This window comes from Neomonachus schauinslandi, chromosome 2 (assembly GCF_002201575.2).
Source record: "Neomonachus schauinslandi chromosome 2, ASM220157v2, whole genome shotgun sequence".
Classification (NCBI taxonomy): domain Eukaryota; kingdom Metazoa; phylum Chordata; class Mammalia; order Carnivora; family Phocidae; genus Neomonachus; species Neomonachus schauinslandi.
Window position 1 is genome coordinate 40,362,596 of NC_058404.1, and position 21,218 is coordinate 40,383,813.

The following is a 21,218-nucleotide window of genomic DNA, read 5'->3' on the forward strand; positions in this document are numbered from 1 at the left end:
ATATATATATATATATATACACACACACAATGGAATATTACTCGGCCATAAAAAAGAATGAGATCTTGCCATTTGCAACACGGATGGACCTTGATGGTGTTCTGTGAAGTGAAATAAGTCAGAGAGAGACAAATACCCTATGGTTTCACTTATATGTGCAATCTAAACAACAAATAAACCAAGCCAAACTCACAGATACAGAGAACAGATTGGTGGTTGCCATAGCGAAGGAGGGTTGGGGTCGTGGGCAAAGTGGGTGAAGGGGGTCAAGAGGTACAGACTTGCAGTTATAAAATAAATAAGTCATGGGGATGTATAGCATGGTGACTATAGTGGATAATGCTAGAGTGCATATTTAAAAGTTGCTCTTAGCAACTTAGTAGATCTTAAAAGTTATCAGAAGAAAAAAAATTTCGTGACTTTTTAAGGTGATGGATGACAGACTTACAGTGGTGATCATTTCACAGTCAAACATTTCACATATCAAATCGTTATGTTGTACACCTGAAACGAATTTAATGTTAAATGTCAAGTACACCTCAACTAAAAAAATACCTTTTTTTTATTAGAAGTGAAAACTGAAGTTCAGAGAGCTAATGGTGGGCAGATATGGGTCCTGTGTGGTCTTTGCAATTCTAAAATGTCATGGCTGTTGAATCACAGTTAGAAATGACAGCTAAAGACAGGTCGTCTTGGACAAATGTCTCATTGACAGTTGTCGTTCAGACTATAGAAACACGTGGACATTTCAGGAAACACTTCACAGTGATTGGTGTTTAAAAACTTTCTCATGAGAGCACACACATGCACCCATACACACACATACACACACGTACCCCACCCTCTTCTCCGGTTACATTTTACAGGGTCTGTGAGTGTGTTACACAACCAACAACCTCATGAATAAACTGCCACAACGTCTGCTCCTTTGAAAAACTGCTGAGGCAGGGATAGGCCTGGAGTACAAGCCAGCCTCCATCTTCCCAGAGGACGACTCTCTGGCCCAGAGCACTCTTGGTCACTGCCCAGAGGCATCCCCCTCGCCGGGCCGGCCCGAGAGTTGCTGGCGGGGGCGGGGGGGGGGGGGGTGCGGATGCAGTGGGCATAAGATTCCTGCCTGAGCAAACCTGCAACCCAGAGTGGAACAGAGCCGGCGGGGAGCTTCCTCTCCTCTCCCCTCTTCCTTCCTTCTCAGGAGCATAGGCTGTGTAGCCACAAATGGTACATAACACCCATCAGGTTCTGTCATGACACAAACCTCTGTGTGAGTTTGCGAGGGCGGCTGTAACAGATGACCATAAACTCAGTGGCTTAAGACAACAGAAATTTATTCTCTTACAGCTCTGGAGGCTCGAAGTCTGAAACCAAGGTGTCAGCAAGGCCACATTCCCCTCTAAGGCTCCGGGGAGGACCCTGGCTTGTGGGGGTGGCCAGCACTCCTTGGCATTCCCTGGCTTCCCATGGCCGCCTCACCTCTGCGGGTCTCTGTTTCCCAAGCCCTCTCCCCTTAGAAGGACGCCTGTCCTTGGATGGAGGGTGTACTGAATCCAGTAGCAACTCATCTTCACTTGATCACATCGGCAAAGACCCTATTCCCAACTAAGGCCACATTCACAGGTACCAGGGTTTAGGACTTAAACCTATCCTCCTGGGGACACCATCCAACCCAGAGCAAGCAGTACTGCAACGGCTCGCTCTCCGCGCTGGTCTGTCAGCACCTGGCGAGTGTGCGGGCCTCACCCTTCGTGGTGTGCTCTCCGACCGAGCCAGGGTCGCAGGGCGAGCCCTGTGCTGTCCTCCAGGACGAGGAAACGCTCACAGCTCTTCGCTCACTCCCCTACCGTCCGAGGATTTCCTGACACGGTAAGCCTCTCCTCCTCAGTTTTAACTCCTCATTCGATTTACATTCCCAAGTTTTGTTTTTCTATGTCTCTTCCTTACATCCTGGCTCCAACGTGCATAATAAAGGAAGTGTGTTTGCAGCATTGGTTCAACCACCAGTGAAGCCTTTTCCGCCAGTTCCCCAAAGCCAACATGGAACTTAAACACAAACACCATCCTGAGACATTGCGAAATGATGCAAAGAGGGAGCATAGAGGTCATAAAATAGTTGACAGGAGCTACTGGTTTTTGAGGTACGCCTTAATTCCTAAAAGGTTTCAATTTCTTCTGTGTTCATTTTATATACATCATTACGGTTGTATCCTTCATGTAGTTGCTGAAATTGGGGATCATCTCCCTTTACTTTTGGAGTGAATAGGATGCAGAGGTAATTTTCTCTTAACGTTAAATGCCAGCATTTGTGCAGAAGAGAGATTTCCACGGGGCTCCAAGGACACTTGACCGTTGATCAGTGTTGGCTCTGCTGCAGGCTAACTTTGGCTTCTCACACAAAGGCCTAGTTCAGCAGCGTTTACCCAGAGGAAAGCCCAGCTGGAAGGGGCAGGATGACACGATGGAGGCTGTCACTCAAAGAGCTCCAGGTAGTCGGGCGGCTCGTCCTGCTGACCGCAGGGGTAGAGAAGGAGCTCTTTCCCCAGGGAAGTTATGGGTTCCTCCTGTGAATCAGAAGGCAGAGATCAGGCTGGGCTGTGGGTGGGCAGGTTGTTAAGACAGTAGAAATAAGAACGTCATGCCCTTCCCTGCCTCCTCAGAGTACATAACTTCTTGTTTGCCCTTGATTTACGTGAAGCTTTATTGGTTTATGGCAATCTTAAAAGAGATTTTCTCATCTGCAAATTGCCATATATTCTTTTTCCCTCCCGGGCTTGAGTTCTCACTAAGAGTGGTCTCAGATGCGATCAGTGTGTGCACAGACTTTGAGCATCTCCTCCATTCTCTGCCCCAGCGCCTTCTCCCTGAGTATCTGAGGAGGAACTAGGTTCAATGATAAAGGAAATGTAATTTAGAATCCTGATTATCCGGAAGAATTATCAAAGACTAATCCCCCCGTTACTCATCTCAATCTTTCTTCTTGTAATTGCCTTCCATTGCTAAAGCTGCTGCAGGACAACCATTCACAGAGCAAATTCAGCCTGGACACCGGTTCACCTTGTGATAGTCCACCAGCGCTGCCAGGGTGGTGTGCCGCAGCCGGTCCACGCCCAGGAAGCTGTAGGAGTCGGTAGAGGCATCTATGAGGAAATGCTTACAGCCATCCTCAGACAGATAGGACAGGGCATAGCCTTTGATCCTTTCACTGACACGGATCAGAAAACTGCCCGGCACGCATGTGCTCAGAAGTTCATTTGCCCTCTTTAATGTCAGAATCCCTGCAGGAAAGAAAAGCAGGTATTTCAGCCAAATCATTTCCAGAACTGTCTTCAGTTATATAGCTGCGTGGATAAAGTTTAGTAAAAAGTAAGAGCAACTTCCAGTCCATTTTGGACTTCTTCAGAATGCAGTACAGTATCACTCATCTGGCATTCGGTCACTGGGCAAGCGGGGTAGGTGACAACAGCCAATGGATAATATAAATGAGAGCGTCAGTGTTTAACCTTCAGAATACGTTTCCACCTGTGCACCCGGTTATAACACCACAGGTGTTAGGTGGCTTCTGAGTCTGGCAGGACCCTTTACAGGCGTCCTGGAAGCGTTCGATCTGGGAGGGGACTGGAAGGTGTCCTCCTCGGTTTATTGATGAGGACTCTGTGGCCTGGAGCATGTTCCTACATGGTCTTAAACAGTGGTTCTCCACCAGGACAATGTCTGGAAATCTCTGGGAGACATTTTTGGTTGTCACGGGCAGAGGATCCTATGGGTATCTGGTGCGTAGAGGCCAGGGATGCTGCTAAACATCCTACAGTGCGTAGGATAGCTTCGCACTACAAAGAATCATCCAGCCCCAATATCAGTAGTGCTGAGCTGAGGAGCCTGGTCTAGGAGTCAGCAAGTTAGTAACAGAACCAGGAGGGACCCAGGTTTATAAGTCTTTCTACTGTAGTTACTCCTAAATGATGCTTCAGTGGCCTTTAAAGGAATAAAAGTATATACACATATGTATATGTGGATATACATATGCTCATATATTTATATTTTTCTATATGTTTGTCTTCACATATATTCAAAATAAAGCTTCATTTATATGAAGTTTTATATGTATATATACTTTAGAGGCCTCATGAATTCATACTAATTCAGACCAGCCTTTTCCCCAACTAGTCCAAACTCATGAAGTTTGACTCATATTCCCAATTTCCCTTCTTATTCCTATTGTAGTTCATCAGATGAATCAGTGATGTTGTGAGACATATGGAGAGTGCACAAACACATCTTGGAGAGATGGTGAAGTCATTCACCTAATCAGCGGGCTCAGATTTGGGAGGAGGAGCGGCATTCTCCCAGTGACCCCTTTCACCTCGGCAGATAGAAGCTCTTACTTCTCCTGTTCCACGGTTAGCTCCATAGTGAAACTCTGTATCTTATTATTAGGGAACCTCCCAAAAAAACCCTCCTGGTGAAAAGGCAATGGATGGATTATTATAGCCCGTTAGTCTTGTTATTAGTAAAGTTAATTGAGAATTGAACCCTAATTATCCAGAGCATGACATCAAATAAAAGCATCGCTGCTTTCTGGGGCGCCTGGATGGTGCAGTCGGTTGAGCGTCTCATTCTTGATTTCAGCTCAGGTCGTGATCTCAGGGTCATGAGATCGAGCCCCACACTGGACTCTGTGCTTAGTGTGGAATCTGCTTAAGATTCTCTCTCCCTCTCCCTCTGCTCTACCACCTGCGCTCTCTCTCAAATAAATAAATCGTGTTTTTAAAAGCATCTCTCTTTTCTTTTTTGTAAGTAGACCTTTAATAAGGGGGGGGGATTAAAAAATCACCCATTCCCTCCTAGCCAAGACCAACCAACCAGCCCTCTGTCTTCTCTTCTCCCATGTACCTTTCAGGAGGCCCCAGAGCCTGCACCTCAGAGTCACAGGGCTCAACCCCCGTGAGGCTCAACCCCAGTGAAACACCGGGATAAGAACTGGGGGTGTTGTAAAGGCTTGGCAGATCCCCCCACTCACAGATAGGAAATATCCCTGAAACGGAAGAGTCATGACCTCTCTTCTAGGGCCTCCAGCTCTACGGCATCGAGGCCCAGCAAGGTTACTGATGCCTGCGCATTATCTCTCTCACCTCCGGTTACCTTTCTGCCCTTTCCTTGATGAGACCCGAGCCAATGGAAACTGCAGGCACCACTGACAGTGAGCGAGGCTCTTGGGTCAGCTGCGGCACTGTCCACTTCAGGTGCTCAAATGATGCCCCTGTAAGCTCCAACAGATACGGACTGCTGCTTCTGTTGGTCTAGTCTACCTTTTTAAACACACCTGATCCTACTGATAAATTACAGATGACAACCATAATCTGAAACAAGGCAACAGGTAACCAGCCTACCCAGGGACTAAACATGACTGAAGTTTCAAGACTCTGTATTTGATTGTCTATGAAACCAGGGATATTTTTCACGGACACCGAAACTACCCTTCAGAGGTGAGTGAAGGAGAAGCAGCATTCTGGAAAAAAGATTTCTCTCTCCTTCCAGACTTACCAATAACCTAACTCTGAAACTCCAAGTTACTTCAACAGATGGGGTAGATGTTATAATTTATAACATCAGCATGTTATCCAGATGTATTTAGGTTCCTAAAATGAAAGCTATTCTGGAAAATTCTAACTGAACCTGGGCTAAGTTAGGTTAAATTCCTCCTAAAATCAGGTCAGATAGTAGCTGTAAACCAAACTTCCCGAAAGCCTCTCAAACTGTAATTATTACCCATTACACACAGATCTTGGCACTGTGTAATCTCCAGAGACACCAGAACCCAATAAAATGATTTTGTGGCAAATCATAACGGAGACTCGAACACAATGGTTCTGAAGGCAGGTTCAGAAGTGAAGTGCTGTGGAGACCACGCTTTGTTCTTTTTGCTTTACAACAGGATTATCATTCCGGAAGAGCACACTCTTTTGGCTCATCTGATGATACTTGTCCATGTACAATTTGTCACGATTCCATCGAAGGAAGAGAGGCCTGGCTATGACTGCTGCCAAGCAGTGAGCTTTGTCTGCCTGCAGAGTCCCTGACTGCAAAGGCTGAATCCAGTGTCTGATATTAATCGCTGTGAACTTGGGCAATCTCCTTACTCTGGTGCATGACTCTAAGAATTCTGAAGCAGTGGCCTTCATCCAGCTCCCTAAGGGCAGGGACGCCTCCAGGTGACCTCCCTCTGACCAGCTCTCTTAACACATACTCTAAGCCTGTGTGAGTGCACAACAGGATTTCTGTGCTAGTGATGAGGGGTAAATAAGCTTTCTTTTATTTCATCAATTTTTGAAACGAGCCAGATCCTCCCCCAGCCCCGCTCTATTTTAAGCGGAATCCGGGCAGCAGTGCCAGAACTACTACAGTCCAGAAGGAAGCAGATGTCACTGCATGAGGTCTTACTGGACTGCTTCTGGCTCTTGAAGAGCCTGGGGCAGAGCTGGCTACAACCCCTGGGAGCCTGCCCACCCAGCCTAGAGGTTCACAACAGCAGGAGTTGAGAGGGAGCAGGGAGAAATGTCCCACTCCTTTCTCTGCACGATGCCAGGGCACACACCAGGACAGTGCTATCCAACAGAATTTTCTGTGGCAATGGAAATGCCTGGGCTGGCCATGTGGAGGCCATTAGCCACATGTGGCTATTGAGGACCTGAAATGTAGTTAGTGTTACTGAGGGACTCAACCTTTAGTTTTATTTAATTTTAATTAGTTTTGGTGTAAAGAGCCACATATGTGGAGTGGCTACCATATTGGCCAACACAGCTTTAAACCCCACTGGAGTGAAAGGAGAGCTCCATGACAGGCCCAGAAGGACTATTTTTTTGCACAAAAGACCCTAAGACATTTGAAATAACTCAGAAACCCTAGCATGGCCCTCACTGGAAATCCAAGTGGCAGCAACAACCCTACAGAAGGAGGGCAGGTCAGTGGGATGCCCTTCCCCACAGCTTCCTTCTGGAAAATGCCTATTCATTCTCCAAGATGCAACTCAATAGCATGAAGCTTTCTGAGCAGTAAGTCAAGGTTCCTCTGCACCTGCTGAGCACCTGTTCCCACCTCCCCCTGAGACTCCCCTGGTCTATCCAGGGTCTCGCCTAGCTCCCCCTCCATCCTGGCATGTACCATCCACAGCTCCATCGGAGTACTCACAGCACATTCTACTCTGTCTCTCCCTGCCCCAAGTCCTTGTGATCTCGGAGAGAGCAAACACCACATCTTAACTTATTTTCACACTCTTGGCACCTGGCACTTACAAGATGCCCAGAAAAGGTCTGACGAGTAATTCTGTCTTATAATGGGTCCAGAAACTTTCTTCTCTGGGACACTTCTATGCAGCCATTGCCTCTAGTCCGAGCATTGTTATGTATAGGGACAAGGGATGCACCACTAACTTTGTTTATATGTGTACATCTGTATGGCCTACGTCCAGAATCTGGAAAGTATGTGTTTAAAAACCAAATGAAAGGTAACCAAATAATAGTAGCATATGGAGTTCTTAATGTTTGCCTGGCACTCCTCAAACAGTGCCTTACTTCATTTAATTCTCAGAGCAGCCTGACAAGCAGGTACCATTCCTACTCTCAAATCTCAGATAAGCAAAACCTGCATCAGAGAGAGTTCATAATGTGCTTCAGGTCACTTAGGCAGGCCAGGAGAAGCACTGGTCTTGAACCCAGGCAGTCTGACCCCAGAGTCCAGGCTCTCACCAGCTCAACCAGAATATTACCCCTGTGCTAGCATTTTGCATTGCTCAGCGTGCGTCCATTTGCTATTTCATTTAATTCCCAAACAACTCAACACAAACAGAACTGGTATTATTACCATCACCATACAGATGGGAAAACTGAAGAATAGGTATATGCCCAAGGTTATAGGATTAGTTAGTGATGGTTTCAGGTCTCTTGTCTCTCACTCAAATATTTTGTTTTTTAACCCCCATTGGGCTCATGAAATTTTCCTGAAATTGGCTGAAAATAAACCATGAATATTTATTTCACAAAGAGGTGTTCATTTCTAACCTGGGCAACATAGAGCAGGGAGGCGAGGGGGGGCGGGGCGGGGGGAGAATCCCGAAGCAGAGTCCCAGTTCAGCGTGGAGCCTGATGCTGGGCTTGATCCCAGGACCCCGATATCATGACCTGAGCCAAAATCAAGAGTTGGACGCTCAACTGACTGAGCCACCCAGGCACCCCTGACCCAGGCAACATAAAGAAGATGCATTTGTCAGTGATGACTTAAGTACAGTCATCTGGATGTAGAATTGATGCATCCGTGACCTCTGCCACCTCCCCTAAGCTCAGAATTCCTGTTGCCGGGGACTGAAAAGCCCCAGAGTACAGCAGGCTTCAGCATTCCCCGTGACCACACCTCGGGTTTGCTGAGAGCTGCCTGGGGGCTCCCTTCCAGAGCTCTGCCAGGAAGCTCTCATTCCTTCTTTTGTCATCTGTCCTATATTCTCTGCTTCTTGGGCTGCCCAGAATACCCTGCAGGGAGGAAACAGCACTAAGATAACTTTCATGAAGGAACTCATCTCCGCTGTTAAGGTGACCTCAAAGTCCCACACTGCAAAGTGCCTAGATAAGGGGTGAATAAAAGAAAAAACTGAGTTTTAGAAGAACTTCTTTCCAAGTAGCAACCCTGCCAAATGCAAAGTGTACAGAGGTCTTAAACTTGGACAAGGGCTCTATATTTTCCCACTTTAGCTCCCTTCTACTTTATGCTTCCTTTAACCCTGTCAGTATTTAAAGGAAGTATTTTCAGAGGGGCTCTGAGACCCTTGCTAGATCCTCTATCTAGAGGGAGATACACTGTGGTGTCAAGCCCTCAGGTCTCAGGCTCCTTGGGATGAGGAAAAATAGAGCTCTCAAAATATTATTCATAATGTTTCCTTAATAATTCAAGAATTAAAATTACATCATTTGCTCTTTCTTCACTACCGTAATGGCTAACACTTACTAATTAGGGCTTCCTGTGTGTCACACTCAGCTCTAAGTACTTCACATATATTAACTCATGAATCTTTTGAACGATTCTGTGAGGCAGGTAATATCATTGTCTGCGGTATACAGATGAGCGACAGAAGTTCATAAGTCATGTGACTTGCCTAAGGCTGCACAGCTGGTTGGTGGGGGCTGGGATTTGGCCCCAGAGATGTGCTCTTGACGGCCACACTCTACTGCCTCCTTTCCCAGCATAAAGAAGGAGTGTCCAAATATTATAATCAGACCATGTGATGACAAAGAAAACTCTGGCAACAAAAGCACGGATTAAAAGTACTTCTCTAAATACCAGAATCCCCCTTTCCATAAAAGATCTGAAGTCAGACCCCCAAAGCAGGTGACTCTCTTTTGCCCCTCACCCACCCAGTCCCCCTTCCCTTGCCTGCGAGGTCCTTCTGGGTGTCTCCAAAAACACAGTGTAAAGTACAAGACTGGAGCCCTGGGCATCGGTAATGGCAAGCGTGGGGCTCCCAGGCACACGCAGGCCATGACACGCAGTGACTGGCAGCATTAGGGGGAAGACTCAAGGGCATCATTTAAAAAACTTAAGTAAGCAAGGCCTTTGGGGTTAATGGACTATTCCCAACATTAATGGAAATACATACTAACATTTTTGCAGCCAGTTTGCTATGCTGGGTAGTATGAGAAAAGTCAGGGTCTTCCCAAAAAACCCCACAATAATGCATGGTATGTGCTGCAGAAAAGCTAGCCCTTTTCAAGACTGAATGAATGTACATAGCTTTACCCTCTTTATGTTTCCTCTTCAGTTACTTTGGGAATATGATCCAATACTAGGCAGTCAGATAGAACTACGGAGAATAATTCCAAGGGCTCTGATGGTTAATGTAGGTGAAGGCTTCACGCTAAACTGCAGGTGAAGTCCCAGGGCTCCGAGCTAAAGCTGTGCCGGCCCCTCTCCAGGGTGGGCCAGTGACTGTTGGGGACGCACTTGCAGGTGTCCTTCCCTGCCGCCCACGGACATGGCAGATTCTTGCTGCTGGCCACAGCCTACCCCCCTCCACGAAGTGTATGAATCATGTATGTGAACGAGGCAGGATGTGCTTCGGAAAGACAGAAGCTTGAAAGTCTCTGTGTGGTAGGGGGGCAGAAATCTGATGGCCCCACAATGAAGAACTCACTACTCCTCATCAAAATAGTTGAAGGACAGATGATCACTTATGAGTGCCAGTTCCCAGGTTCATTAAGGTTTTAGCCTGAAGGAAATCTTGGGCGGGCTCTGTGAGTCTCTGTCCATGGGACACAGGGCTGCAGCGGGACGCTGGGCTCGAGGGAACTGAAGTCCCGGAGAGCAGCTGCCTCCACAGAAATGGATTGGACTTGCTCTCCACGCAGAAGGAAACTTTGGAGGCATGTGTCAAAAATGGAAGCAATCAAAATAGCTGCAGTGTGAACTGAACTGAAATCCCACAGATGTGAAAGGGATTTGCTTTTTAAGTAGCTTAAAATATAAAATATTGGGACTAAAGCATTGAGAAGCAGGTTCAATTATAAACCATGACAACAAATGACATCCACAAGAAACAGATCAGGATGGAAACATTTCACCAGCAGGCTAATTATATCCATATTTGAATAAGGAAGTGTGCATTACATTTCAGAGGCATAATGATCAGCTATTGATGCGTAAAGCAAATATGCGAATTCTCTAACAACAGAAGCAATTAGAAAATTCCTAAATCAGAAATTTGTTTATACACTTATTGCTAGCTTTCCCCCAGCTTCCTACTCCCAGTCCCTGCTGAATTCTAAGCTCCTGAGCACTGTCGCATATTAGCGGGAGATGGGATATGCTAACGGAGAGAAGGAATAAATGAGTCTGTGCATTTCTGAACAGACTTTCAAACTTCAGGTTTATTTATCTGTTGGCCCTCTGCTTGAAGACGTATAAAAAAGCATGTTAGTGAGTATAGTTAATTATATATCTACACACTTTGGATACTCATAATCAGGAGCCAGAATAAGTAAAATGACTTTGCAGGATGTTAAATTTAGCCAGGAGGGCTCTCCAACACTAATTCTCCAACTTTACCAACATTCTAGACCATAATGTGTGTCTTAAAGATGGCTATAATGTGGTGACCAGATGCAAGAAGAAAATGAATAAAAACAAGGACTGTAGGGGCGCCTGGGTGGCTCAGTCATTAAGTGTCTGCCTTCGGCTCAGGTCATGGTCCCAGGGCCCTGGGATCAAGCCCTGCATCGGGCTCCCTGCTCAGCAGGAAGCCTGCTTCTCCCTCTCCCACTCCCCCTGCTTGTGTTCCCTCTCTCTCTGTGTAAAAATATAAATAAAATCTTAAAACAAAACAAAAAACAAGGACTGTATTTCAGGGTCCAGACAGGATGACAGGAGGGAAAGAGATAAGAAAACAATCCTTCCTAAGGAAACAAAACCAAACAGACTTACAGTATTCAGAAGATTTTAAATCTAGAAAATAGAAGATATTATTTTAGCAAGGCTAGGACTCATTCCCATCTTGCGGAACCTTCCCTCCCAACCCACGCTCAACCTCAACTGGCAATGCTCTGCTCAACTTTTCCAAACAGCTTTATTCCCTGTTTTGGCAGTTGTCCTTTTGTCCTTCCAAATTCCTGTTGCCTTCTGGGGTGACCTCCTGGGTTCTGGAATTTTTAAGGACAGGCCCTAAAGAAATACTTGTCAAAATAGCATAGGAGGACATTTTAGCAGTAATTAAGATCTATTTTATTGAAGTGCCGCTTATTCCTCGTATATGATGCTGCCATGACAATATTTTGTGGCAAGATTAGGATTATAATGAAGAGAAAGGCAGAGAGAACAGGAATGGTGAATTTACTCTTAAGCTGTTCAGTTCTGGGTAGCCATAATAACAGAAACACTATGTGCCAGGCACTGTTCTATGTATGTTACACATATTAGATGATATACTTAAAAAAAAAAAACAATAAAAACTACTCTACGGTGTAGATATTATTAACCCCCTTTTAAAGAGGAGAAGAACATAACTCAAACCTAGGTGATCTGGTCTTGGAGTCTTGGGCCAAGCCTACACTATATAGTTGACCCTCAAACAACACAGGTTCGAACTGCATGGGTCCACTTATATGTGGATTTTTTCGATAAATGTAGTACTGTAAATGCATTTTCTCTTTCTTTTTTTTTTTAAAGATTTTATTTATTTATTTATTTGACAGAGAGAGACAGTGAGAGCAGGAACACAAGCAAGGGGAATGGGAGAGGGAGAAGCAGGCTTCTTGCCGAGCAGGGAGCCCGATGTGGGACTCGATCCCAGGACCCTGGGATCATGACCTGAGCCGAAGGCAGACGCTTAACGACTGAGCCACCCAGGCGCCCGCATTTTCTCTTTCTTATGATTTTCTTAATTTTTCTTTTCTCTACTTTATTATAAGATTACAGTACATAATACATATAACATACAAAATATGTGTTAACTGTTTATGTTATCAGTAAGTTTTCTGGTCAACAGCAGGCAGTTCGTAGTTAAGTTTCCGGGAAGTCCAAATTTATTTGTGGATTTTCAACTGTGCAAGGGGTTGGTACCCTAACCCCCACCTTGTTCAATGGTCAACTGCACTATCTTTCCATGCTAAGAGCTAAGAAAACCCTGTGCTTGTTGGACTCCACATTTTTAAAAAATCAGCTTGAGATATAATTTATATACAATAAAATTCACCAATTTTAAGTGTGCAAATGATCATTTTTGACAAATGTATACAGTTAGGTAACCACTACTGCAAAATAAATAGATTCCATTTCTATTACTCCAAACCCTTGTGGCCTTGGGGCACTGTATTAAAGATTTGAGTGCTACATATCTGCTTCTTGAAATTCTACCTGGGAGTGAGCAAAATAGTGTCTGGACAAAAATGTGCTTTTTTCTTATTCTCATAGGTGGGGATGGGGCAAAACTTATGCTGAATGAAGGTTCCTTGACACTTTCACTTCACCACTGTGAGATTTAGTGAACTCACTCATGTATTGGAGAAACAAATCTCTGTGGTTATTACTGTTCACTGATTTAAATTTCCAACTTATATAAAAAGCATGACATGGGTGTTCCCACTTGTATTAGTGCTCAGATATGCTGTGACTTTGAAGTTAAGTAGATCTGGCTCTGAATATTGCCACTAATGGTAGAAACCTGAAAAGAACTTCTTAGTTTCTAGGTTCTTACCTCTATAAAGTGGGAATAAAAGTTACCTCCTTTAAAGTGCTCAATGTAATGCTTGGCACATATTAGACCCTCAAAAAATTACAGCTCCAACAGTATATAATATGTATATTATAACATACTGCACAATAGGTAAAACAAATGAGCCAGTCTACATTTAGAAACAAAGAAAAATCTAGACAATGTAATGTTGGGAGAAAACTCAAGTTGCAGAAAAATGCCTATAACATGATACCATGTAAATGTGAAACACAATATTGCATGTTTTATATATATCTTTATATATTTTATAAAAATGCACACACATACACATACATAGTGAGAGTATAAAAATATGGATGAAAAGGACAACTTCAAAAGAGTGGTTCACCGCTGGGAGAGAAGTAATTAGATGTCAATAAGGGAGTAGAAGAGAGGGCCTTAATTCTTTCAGGCTTTATTTCTTAATAAGAAAAATAGGTATGAGGTAAATATGGCTTCTAACATTCATTGTGTCCTAGAAAGTAGATACAACATTTGTTACATCATTGGTGTTACTTATAGTTTCCTTTGTACTGTTTGTTCAAAACATTTCCTAATCAAAAAAATTATTTTTTAAATGAGGGAAGAGAGAAAAACCCTCCATAATGTGGGTAGGCCTCATCCAATCAGCTGAAGGCCTTAAAAGAACAAAGACTAACCTTCCCTGAGCAAGAAGGGATTCTGCCAGTGTTCAGCCTTTGGACTTGAGCTGCCAGTCTTCCCTGAGTCTCCAGCCTGTAAGTCTGCCCAGCAGATTTGGGGCTCAACAAGCCTCCAGTCATGTGAGCCAGCTCCTTAAGACGTTGGCCATGGAAGGATCTTCAGGAAGAACTGCAAAGGCCCTAGGAAAGGGGCGAGTGTGGTGTGTCAGGGACAGAAGGGCGACGTGTGGGGGAAAGGAGTGATCAAGGCAGGGTTCTGTGAGGAACGTGGTTTGAGATGGATCTGGAGCAATAATCGGATCAAGCTGGACCAAAAAGTCCAGTGAAAGTTGAGACCCCATGGCCTCTGTGAGAAAAGCTTGCTGAGAGAGGAGCAGAAGTGGGGAGACTGTTTTTCGAGATGTGCTTGAGATCATCAAAAGATGCTCACAAAGTAGAGTTCAGTACTGCATTTCTGGATCTCTCTTGCGCTTGGGATTTTCCAAGCTCTTACATCTAGGAGATCAGAGGCAATACCCTACTTTACTGCCCACTGAACTGGCACCCATGGCCAGATATTTGCCTCATCATGACCCCAAGTGGGAAAGGAAACCTGAGACAAAGATGTGGGGTCTCTGCTCTTCTTTGCCATCGCACTGAGTGTTAGTGCTTCCTGGGGTCTTGTCCTTGGTCTTCTCTTAACCATCTTCTCAGGGCACTCCTGGAAAATGTCATCCTCTCCCATGCTTTTCATTGTGTGCTGATGACTCTAATCCATTATCTCTAGCACTGATCTGTTAATCCAATTACCAAATGGATTTTTTTCACATGACTGCCCCAAAGACATTTCAAACTCATCATAACCAAAATAAATTCATTGTTGCCCTTCTTTTTTAATCCCAGTAATCTCGGATCCTCCTGTATTCTTTCTCCCAACTGATAGCATGCCACCTTCCACCTGGCTCCACAAGCCAGAGATCCAGTGGTCTTCATTTCCCTTGTCCTCTCCTACCCACTTCCATCCTGTCTAAAGCTAATGAAAAGGGTGAAAGTGTGAACTTCCATGGGGAAAAATTAGCTGACCAAAACAGTAATATAAGAAAGGCAACTTATGGAGTGTATAACAGAAGGACGATGGCAAACCAGTACAGAAGAGCTACCATCCCATTATTTCAAACAGGGCTCGTGATCAATAAATAATTATAGGGGCGCCTGAGTGGCTCAGTCATTAAGCGTCTGCCTTCAGCTCAGGTCATGATCTCAGGGTCCTGGGATCGAGCCCCGCATCGGGCTCCCTGCTCTGCGGGAAGCCTGCTTCTCCGTCTCCCACTCCCTCTGCTTGCGTTCCCTCTCTCGCTGTGTCTCTCTCTGTCAAATAAATAAATAAAATCTTAAAAAAAAATAAACAATTATATTTCAAAAATATAAGATATGATCCTTCTTCTCTTTATCATAGAAACATGTGAAACTCTGTCTTCTTAAAACAGAAGAAAATGACTTACATTGAGTATATGGCTGTGTATTATTTCATTATATTGTATCATTTATTTTGCTTATAACTATGATAAATATTTATATAAGTGAAAATAAATGAATAACAATAGCAACTAATAAATTATTATATGTAAAACTCAAGAACTTCTTTTTTTAACCAAGGTTCCAACCGGATTTTTAGTCCAACTTTATCTTCCTAGCTTTTAGCAACTGTTTCAAATGGAATTGCCTGTTAAAGTACCAGGATTTTTAAACATTAATCAACACTTTCAATTTCTTATTTCCTGTTATTAAAATGAACTACCACCCTTGTAATCAGGCATGATAAGATCTTCTGCCCAATGACACAGAAACTATAAAGTACTGATTTTGTCAGTGCTTATCTTAAAAAGGAAAAAAAAAAGGCAACATGAAACATTCATCTTTTGACACTGATGTCACTCTTTCTTCCAATGTCTTCTGAACAGAATGGAAAGGAAGTAGGCTTATGACCTAGTCCTAAGAGGATAGAGGAGCTCCTCAGGGAATGGATAATTACTAAAGCCTGAATCACCAAAGAACACGTATTTTCAAGGAAAGCTAGACAGTTCTATAATGATCTGACTGTGAAAGCAGCCCTTTAGCAGAGGGCCTACTACAAATACTTTTTTTCTTTTTAGAAGTTTGCCATGTTAGTTGTTTGGGACCCTACTTTCGTGGAAATATTTGTGTGTGACATGATACTAATTAAAAGAGAGAAGCCTTCTGGGTGCCTGGGTGGCTCAGTTGGTTAAGCATCTGCCTTCGGCTCCAGTCATGATCCCAGGGTCCTGGGATTGAGCCCCGCATCAAGCCTTGAATTGGGCTCCCTGCTCAGCAGGGAGTCTGCTTCTTCCTCTGCCTTCCCCCATGCTCGCTCGCTCTCTCATATAAATAAAATCTCTTAAAAAATAAAAAAAAATAAAAGAGAGAAGGCCTCAACATGATTCAAAACAAGATACCCTTTAGGACAAGTGTGCTCTGTGAAAGAACCTTATTTTTGTTTCAAAGTACTTTTGTTATACATAGAGCCAATTAATCCAATTCAACCACAGACCCTAAGGAAGCCAATTGACGCAAGAAACCACTTCTTTTCCTGAAGTCCAAGAGACTGAGAGGACAGTGAAATGTGTGCTGGCTAGACAGAGGGCTTGAATTAATCAAGTTTCTAGGGTCAAATTAAGAAATGGTTTATTAGGTAATATCTGCTCAGGTTCTAACAAACTCACCTGACAGCTTCAACTGCTTAATGGAACCACAGATCAAAGTTACAGAATTTTCAGGTTAAAGATCATAAAATTCAACTCCTTCACTTAATAGGTGAGGAAAATGAGGCTCATACAACTTGTTACAGAGAAAGATGATTTGCTCACTCAACTGCTAATGGAGAGCTGACCCTTTGACGGCTAAACCAGTGCCCTGCCCACCACACCCAAGGGCGTATCTGACTCTCCCAGCTGTGAACGGTGGATGGAAGGCATTGCCATTTGCAGGAGATCACAATCAAGTGCCCTAGTGTAGGTGAACAGGAGGCACCGCTTTCCCCACCCACCCAGTGGTGTTTTATTTGTGGTGATAAATTACCCCACAGTACATGCTGAGACCACAACTGCTCACTGTTTTCTAAATCCGTCATGAGCTTGCAACTCACTGAGAAACCTTTGAAAAACTGCTTTGTGAAAATAATTTCAAAGACTCTTCTTGGGCAGCACAAATAAAAGGAAGCCTTTATTCTTTCTGCCCTCCTGGTGGATTAACAGACGAACACAGCTTCATCTGTCATCAGATGAGGTTCCGTCGAGGGCACCTGTGTACTCACCATGGAACCAGGGAGCTATGGTGTCTGAGGTTCTCTGGTAGCCCGCTCGCAGTGGTAGCTGCTCCTCTTTAAACCACCGAATGATGTCCTCCTGGGCAGAGTTGGATGCCATCCTGGTCATTCCCTGGTTTCTGTGATTTAGAAAACAGTTCAACTTAGGTTTAACTAATTTGAAAACAATGCCATCAAAAATCATATATATCCTGGGCGCCTGGGTGGCTCAGTTGGTTAAGCGACTGCCTTCGGCTCAGGTCATGATCCTGGAGTCCCGGGATCGAGTCCCGCATCAGGCTCCCTGCTCGGCAGGGAGTCTGCTTCTCCCTCTGACCCTCCTCCCTCTCATGCTCTCTGTCTCTCATTCTCTCTCTCGCAAATAAATAAATAAAATCTTTAAAAAAAAAAAAAAAAATCATATATATCCTGTATATAAAAATCATGTATAAAGGGAGACAGGATTATATATATTTGAAGACCTAATTACATGGGTTGAGCTAATGGGAAGTCGGACCCCTAATTACTGCCATTATACAACTAACTCCTCAAGGGCTAGTCAACAAAATAGGAAGAAACATAAATCTGTCACTTGTCTTTCCGGTCCTATAGGGCTAGTCATAGGGTATGAGCTACTGCTGTGTTAATCTATTAATAATAATAGATTTTAATTCATTTTTATATGAATAAAAGCTCCATTAACTTCCAATTAAAATTTGAGAAAATAAACATTAAAAAGTGAAATACACCCCCAGCACTATTTTCCTTGGGAGCATGTTCTTGCAAACAAAAGAAATGCAATAAAATAAATTTCTTTCCTAACATTTTCAGTATTAAACTTTCTCTTCCTTCTGTTTCCAACCTCCCTGACTTGCTTTCTTCTCTCCCACACTTTGAAGAGGTTTGGTTCTGCTAAAGACAGTCTCAGAAAAATAAAGTCAAAGAAAGAAGAGTGTTTGAAAATTGGTAAGAAAAAGATACAAGCGGTGGAATCATTTTGAAATATATTCAGTTGCAGAACTAACGTTCTGGGATGTAAGTCAATTTCCATTACAAAAAGTAACACTGCAATGTAATAAACATTTCCAAGTCTCATAGAATAGCCCACTAATTTTGAGCAGAATTCAGGGTAAAAACAATGACTAGTTTGGATGAACGACTGGGATGCCTGTCATGTAAATTAACTTATGGCTCTTTCTGCATTTTATGGTAACACATGGCCCCGCGAGTTACATGTGACATATGTCAGATGTACATATACGTGTGTACATATTCATATACATACATACATAGCATTTTGGAGAAGATAGCCTATAATATTTGACGTCTTTGGGAATCAGATCCTGCACACACATGAGATTACATGAGTGCTCTTATTAGCTTTCAAATTAAGTTCTTTTTCTTTGGGAAATCTTTGGAGTTTAAAGAAAAACTCTAAGGACAGCCAATCTCTGTCTTTTCTTGGGCTGGCTCCTAGCTGACCTTGGTCACATACTGTTGTCCCAGCCCCAAAACCATCCAGTCTGGATGCCTCACAAGAAGCATTTCATGCAAGTGTATTAAGTTGGAAAAACTGAGCTCAATTAGCACAGCTCGAAACAAGAATTGCCCTTATTAAAGGCCACCTTCACTGCTGTCAATCACATACACTGTGCACTAAAAATAGTGTGGGCCAGGGCATATTACAAGTCATAGTCACACCCTTGGAAGAACCTGGAGAACAGGGAGAGGTACACAAACAGCCCTGCTGGGGATCTGGGGCCAATGCACACACCAGCTCGGGCACTGAAGAGGACCCTGGGCAGGAGCTCACACCGTTGTGACCTGGTCACAAAACTGCGAGGATACCTGTTTCTGATTAGTTTTCTTAGGTTTTTGTCCCTAAGAAAAAAACCATTCCCCAAACTGTCACTTCGTAGAACATGATCTTTTAGTTCTGGTCTCCACATCCCAGAATGGAACCTTTCAGTTGAGTAAGTAGAAATAATTATAGTAAAGGAAAAGGCCCACCTTCCTGTTTCCTCTGAGGTCATAATCCCCATTAGGAAAAGCCTTGAAGATCACTACTGACTCCAAGCAAAGAGAGATTTGTTTGCTTTTTATTTCTCCATACTTGTAACAGAGAAATATTTTTGGTTTTCATTTCAGAAGGCAAGGCTTTAGATAGTTGTTTCATTCAATCACTATTTGATTCTTCTGGTATATTTTAAATAAGGTCTTTCTGTATATTAGAATATGAAGAAATCAATATCCAGGAGAAAATAATTTTAGAATCAGTTAACTAACATAAGGGAAAGGGGGTTTCTGCTATGATATCATTGTATTTTTCTTCAGGGATTCTACAAAACAAACTTCTACCTAATTTCCTATAGCCTAGGAGGCAAAGGCACCACCATGACCAAAAAAGTATTCATTCAAAGAAGGAACAGTTCCAAATTCTCAACATATGAACTTGGCTCTGTAACCCAGAATGAGGATTACCATCAAATCTTTAATCCTGAGCAATGAAAATATAACTCTATGATGCCATGAAAGTCAGCAAGCCTTTAGGTTCCTACTTTGATATTGTTTCCTACTAAGAGCGATACTGAGCCCTGATGAAACCCCCATTGTTTCTGCTTCTCCCCTCACTGGCTCACCTACTGCCACTAGGTGGGGGTGGGGGTGCGCTGGTGGTGCAGGAAGGGACTGAACTTGATGTGCATCCTCTCTAAGTTACTGGGCATCTTAATTATAACCAACTATGGATATTTTATAGATAAGAAGAGGATGAATCCAGACAAGGTATCTGGGAAGACAGGCTTAGAGGTGAGGCTGAATTTAATTACACAGGCAGCCAGCTGGTCTTCCACTCCCCATGGCCCATAATGCAATTTGTCTTTAATCAGCCAGTTTCAACTGCTATGCTTAAAGCCATCTGTGTGGCTTCTTACCTAAGAGGCTTTCGAGGGTATCCCGCCAGGTTTAGGAAATGAGGCTTGGGTGGAAGGGGGGGTCTTTTTGGTTTCTGTGGAACACCTGGGGCGCTTTGTGGTCCCTCACCGCTTCTTCCTTTTTCAGCCGCTAGGGATAACCTCTTGTAGTCTTCCTGCGCTTGTTTAGCCAAAGAGCGTCTCTTCTCATCAGCTGCTTTGGATTTTCGCACTAGAAAAACAAGGGGGTTTGAGAAAGGCCCTGGTCAGCCCACAGAGATGGTGAGAAGAATCAGCTGGTGAAGAGAGCAGTCTCTCAGGAGATCTGTCATCGGCTGATAATAACGAACAATCACTATCAACACCTAGGACTCACATAATTCGGGCCTGCACATTCACAATTGCCCAGCATTCCCTGCAGAATTCCTGTATTTCTAAGGGGGTTTTAGGACTTCCTAAGGGGGAGAAGGAGGAGGAGGAGGAAGGGAGGAGACAGAAATGGAGAACCACATGTTTGAGAATTCCCTGCACTTGGGTAAGACTAAGTGATGAGACACAGCCTGAGTGCGAATTCCAACTGGCTGGGAGCCTTTGAATAGGAAGAGGTGATATCACATCCCTCAGCTCAGCTCAGGACATCACTAGCAAAGATCAGGCTGTCAGGAACTGCTCGGCGCAGTGGCTCGTGGCTGTGCACAGGGTGAGAGATCGGAGAGGCTCACCACAGGTCACACTCAGAGCCCCCAAAGGGCTGAACCAAATGTGAATTGGCCTACCAGACCAAAAAAATAAAATGATTCTCACCACAATCAGAGAATGTGCTGGTACACATAAAAAGCACCCCAAGGCCACCTTTAATGTTGCTTTGTAAAATAGAGGGTTTATTGTTTTGTTTTGTTTCTGTTTTAGCAACACAGTAGTAAAGGGCTCTAATGCAGGATGCTAAGACTAATTTTCATTGAGTGTGTTTGCACTTCATGTGCTCTTGGTCAAGCCCTGTTATGCTGGACTTCAAAGAGATGCCAAAAATATTCCATTACACTAGAATTTCACTGCATGGAAGTGATTGGATCTTGCAAATATATTCATTTCACAAAACT

At 43.7% G+C, this 21,218-nt stretch overlaps 1 protein-coding gene across 3 annotated transcripts in view; it reads right to left on the bottom strand.

Annotated features, from left to right (window-relative positions):
• Positions 1–1,338: 1,338 nt before the first annotated feature.
• The window catches only part of SH2D4A (SH2 domain containing 4A), a 66,521-nt gene continuing 46,641 nt past the window's right edge, over positions 1,339–21,218 (bottom strand). For 2 of the 3 annotated variants that reach the window (XM_021681602.1, XM_021681601.1), the window contains 4 exons: positions 20,140–20,350; positions 17,216–17,346; positions 3,052–3,272; positions 1,339–2,558 (listed from right to left, as the gene is read on the bottom strand). In XM_021681602.1, coding sequence (XP_021537277.1) covers positions 2,466–2,558; positions 3,052–3,272; positions 17,216–17,346; positions 20,140–20,350 — 656 coding nt within the window. In that variant the 3' untranslated portion in view covers positions 1,339–2,465. Of the gene's footprint in view, positions 2,559–3,051; positions 3,273–13,996; positions 14,086–17,215; positions 17,347–20,139; positions 20,351–21,218 lie in introns of those variants that run through there. The other variant, XM_021681603.1, reaches the window with a different exon arrangement.